Here is a 3,889-nt window from a genome sequence, read left to right as displayed (position 1 = left end):
TGAATAGTGAGGGTGTGGTGAGGCGGACTGAGGACACGTGCCGCAAGAGGTTTTATGATATAAAGCGGCGTGTCAAGGCCAAGATGGCCAAAGAGGCCAAATCTGCACGAAAAACCGGAGGTGGCCCCCCTTTCCGGGCCACCTATCGGGACTGGGAGGAGCCTGTGCGGGCATTGATTCCTGCCGAAGTGGTGTCTGCTACTCATGTCCGGGATTCGGACCGACCCACGCAGGATGGTAAGTTTGATTTGTTAGATTTTTATTTAAATGTCCTCTAAATGTTGTAAATGTCATTTTTAAAGGATAAAGGATGCATAAAGTGTGTTTCACATATTTCAGGCCTATGCACCCTTAAGGTGTGTTTGTGTTTCGAATTTGCTTTTTTCACCATGCATTGGCTGTTTGGTAAATTTAATATTGCGCTAAAACATGTGCAATGGCTGCTGTTTTTTTTTTTTTTATAAAATATTTTTTGCGATATTGCTTGGACATCTGTGTTGTATGCTTATTTTATAAATAATTTTAGATTTATTTACTTCTGAAAAACGGTGCAATTATTCCAATATTACTTTTTTCAAACATTTGCAAGTAGTCAATCTCTGCAATATCTGAGGCATAATTCTCAAATGTAACAGATTTATTGTGTGCAACATCATGTACATTTGGATATACAACACAAAATAATGAAGCTTGAAGCTCTTAATCAGAAATTATTTGTTTATCCAATACCTAATAGATGGTTACAGTACACTAAGGCTTTGCAGTTATAATTTTTACACAAAGCATGGTAATAATGTTTGGTCCACTTTTTCAACAGTCCCACAGACCAGCCGGCCAGACAGGCCTCAGACAAGTCAGGATGAGGCAGGGATTGCAGGTAAGACTTCACTGTAGTCACATATTCTGAAAACACATAGAAGTACAAAATATTAATGTTTATATTTTCACATAGGTTCTGCTTCTGGAAGCCGACCTCCTGTAAGGCGCCCATCACAGGGCTCGGGCCACTTACCCAGGAGGCCAAGTAAGACACGGCGTCTTGGCACGGAATCTGCGGCTCCATCATCCCCACCCAGGCGACGCATTTCGGCAGTGTCACCCCAGCCACCACTGGCACTATTGGCGAGTTCGCAGAGTGATGAGCCCCGATCACCTCAGTTATCTGGTGAGTAAAAACAGAAATTAAACACATAGGCAATAATATACACAGTACAGTTAATATGTTGTTAGTTGGTTTTGAGATTACATGTTTTCCAGAACAAGCAATGTGATGTTACGTCTTCAATTGCTAAAGGTGAAAATGTTTTTTTTTAAAAGGTCTTAGTGGATGATCTCGCCAACATCATTTTTAATAAATAACAGACATTTGTTTAAAATTTGGCCACACACGTGCACATTAAAATAAAATACCAATAAAATTCCAAAAAAAAAACAGCATCCACAACATTATATTGTTCACACATCTCCCCTGTAGATGGCTTACTGGCTCCGCTCATCTGGACTATCCAGGTAAGTAGTCTATATCGTGGTCAGGGGAGGTGATATAACACTGTAATGCTGTGGAGGGGAGGTAGTTAGGTGTGGATTATGCAAATCTGTCTATGTGGCCGCCTGTGTTGGTATATATGTTTTTAAAAAAAAAAAACATTATAAGTTTTGAAAAACAACGCCAAAAACTATACAAATGGAGTATTATGAATGTAGTAATGTGTAGAAGTAGCCTTTAAACAAATTGACTAATAAACATTGCATGTTGGCCACCCCATACAGAGCCCAGCTTGATGGCCGACGTGGACCAGCAGGGACAAGACCAACAGGCAACCATCACACTGCAACTTACACCTGTTGACCCAAGCCAGCCAATACAGCTGCAGGATATCCCCCAAGCCTCCATCAGTCCACAACTGGCACAAGCTCCGCCCCCAACCCAAATACCAGATGACTTTTGGGCCAGTTGGACAAGCCAACAGGCACAAAGCAATGCCAGCCTGACCGCACATACACAACACCTTGCCAGTCTGCCCCATCATCTACCGCGCATTAGTCGCAACTCGGGCAGACTGATTGTACAAGTAGGGCGAATGGCAACCTCAATGGAGCAAATAAGGGCTGACAACAGCCAAATGCTTGCTCATTTAACGCGCATCATAGATGAGCAACAGCGCCATCAGCAGGCACTCGTTCAGCTCATTCAGCACAACCAGGTTGTGAATGAGTCCTTATCCCGGATTGTAGCCAGCCACACTGCAACCAACACTCAACTGATTGCAAGCATTAATAATTTGAGCAGCAATATTACATTGATGGGAGCTCACCAAGTAACCTCCAGCTCGGGGACCACGACCCCTATCCAAACGCCAGTAACCTCCCCTGTTCGGCGTTCCTCCAGAGCACGTGCCAGTGAGCCAGCACAAAGCACAGCACCCAGCACACACAAGCGGAAAAAATAACCCCAATGTGATTTGCAAAATAAAAATTTGTATTTGACAAACACACAACTTCCTGTGTCCGTCTCAAACATTGTCGAAGCTGCTCTGTATGTATGTATGTTTTTCATGGGTAATGACTGAAAATGTATTTTTTGCATAAACTAAGTACAATGTACACACCACTATAAACAACAAACAGTAAGTTACAAAACACACAATAGAAAGTAGTGCAAAGTGTTTAGTCAAGGATAATTACAGCCTACTAAAACTGACCTGAAAAATAGCGCAGGATCACTTCTTGCCGTACCTGCCTCCCTACATATGTACTCACACTGTCACCAGATGGGTCTAACTCCTCTGCTTGCTGACTGCTTTCTCCCTCATCATGTGCCAGATGTTGGTTTAAACACAGATTATGGAGAAAACAGCAGCAGAACACAATTCTAGTCACCTTTGAGGGACTATACAACAAAAGGCCTGCAGATTTATCCAGACACCGAAACCGTGACTTCAGCACACCAAAACATCTTTCTATCACATTCCGCGTAGCCTTATGTGCATGATTGTAACTGTGTTCAGCAGGAGAATCAGGTTGGGACAATGGAGTAAGGAGCCAAGAGTAGCAGCCGTATCCCCCATCACCTGAAAAACAGATATAGTCAACATTAGTACATATGTTAGATTATTCTTTCACCTAATCAAAACTCGAGTTTGTGGTTAAAAGACATACACACAAAACATTTTAAACATACCCAACAGCCAGCCATCAGGCATTTGTCCGTCCTCAAATTTATCGAAGAGCGATGACTGACTGAGGATGAAGGAGTCATGGCAGCCACCAGGGTAACCTGCAACAACACTCATAATTTTTATGTTTGCATCACAGACCACCTGGACATTAGTTGATTGTGCCAGATGCCTATTAGTATATATATATTGGCGGCCCTTAGGTGATCTCAGCTGAACGTGTGTGCAATCTATGGCCCCCAGCACATTGGGCATGCCAGCAAGCTCATAGAAAGCTACCCTGACAGCACTCCACTCCGACTCCTCGGTAGGGAAGCAGATTGAGGCATTAATGTGTGGCTCCAACACATCCAAAACCTGAGTGGACATTAAACAAGCTAAGGTGAGTGTCATGTTAGGTATTCTCTACAATACTGTGTTGTTTGTACTTACAGAAGCAACACTTAGACATAACCGCCTATGTATTTTTAGACTCACCTGATTCAAATATCTGGAAAAGGTGGGCTGTGAGATACCAATGACGTCGCCTGCCACAGCCTGGAAGCTCCCAGTAGCCATAAAGTGTAACACAGCCAGGAGTTTGTGTAGGCCTGAGACAGAGCGAGAGCGTGCTGTCTCAGGGTCTATGCCCAGTTTGACAAGGTCATACAGGTGGAAAATGTTGGTTCTATTTAGGCGGAACATCTGTATGACCCTATCATCGGACAATGCAT

At 43.2% G+C, this 3,889-nt stretch overlaps 1 protein-coding gene across 1 annotated transcript; it reads left to right on the top strand.

Annotated features, from left to right (window-relative positions):
- The first annotated feature begins 772 nt into the window (after nt 1-772).
- On the top strand, nt 773-2,482 carry LOC134911323 (uncharacterized). The gene is made up of 3 exons (XM_063919582.1): nt 773-877; nt 953-1,165; nt 1,771-2,482. The coding sequence occupies exon 3, from the start codon at nt 1,782-1,784 to the stop codon at nt 2,448-2,450; it is 669 nt and encodes a 222-aa protein (XP_063775652.1). The 5' UTR covers nt 773-877; nt 953-1,165; nt 1,771-1,781; the 3' UTR covers nt 2,451-2,482.
- The last annotated feature ends 1,407 nt before the right edge of the window (nt 2,483-3,889 follow it).

Source organism: Pseudophryne corroboree, chromosome 4 (genome assembly GCF_028390025.1).
Source record: "Pseudophryne corroboree isolate aPseCor3 chromosome 4, aPseCor3.hap2, whole genome shotgun sequence".
NCBI classification, from domain to species: Eukaryota; Metazoa; Chordata; class Amphibia; order Anura; family Myobatrachidae; genus Pseudophryne; species Pseudophryne corroboree.
Note: the sequence above shows the minus strand (reverse complement) of the source record. Positions and strands in the feature narration are given on the sequence as shown.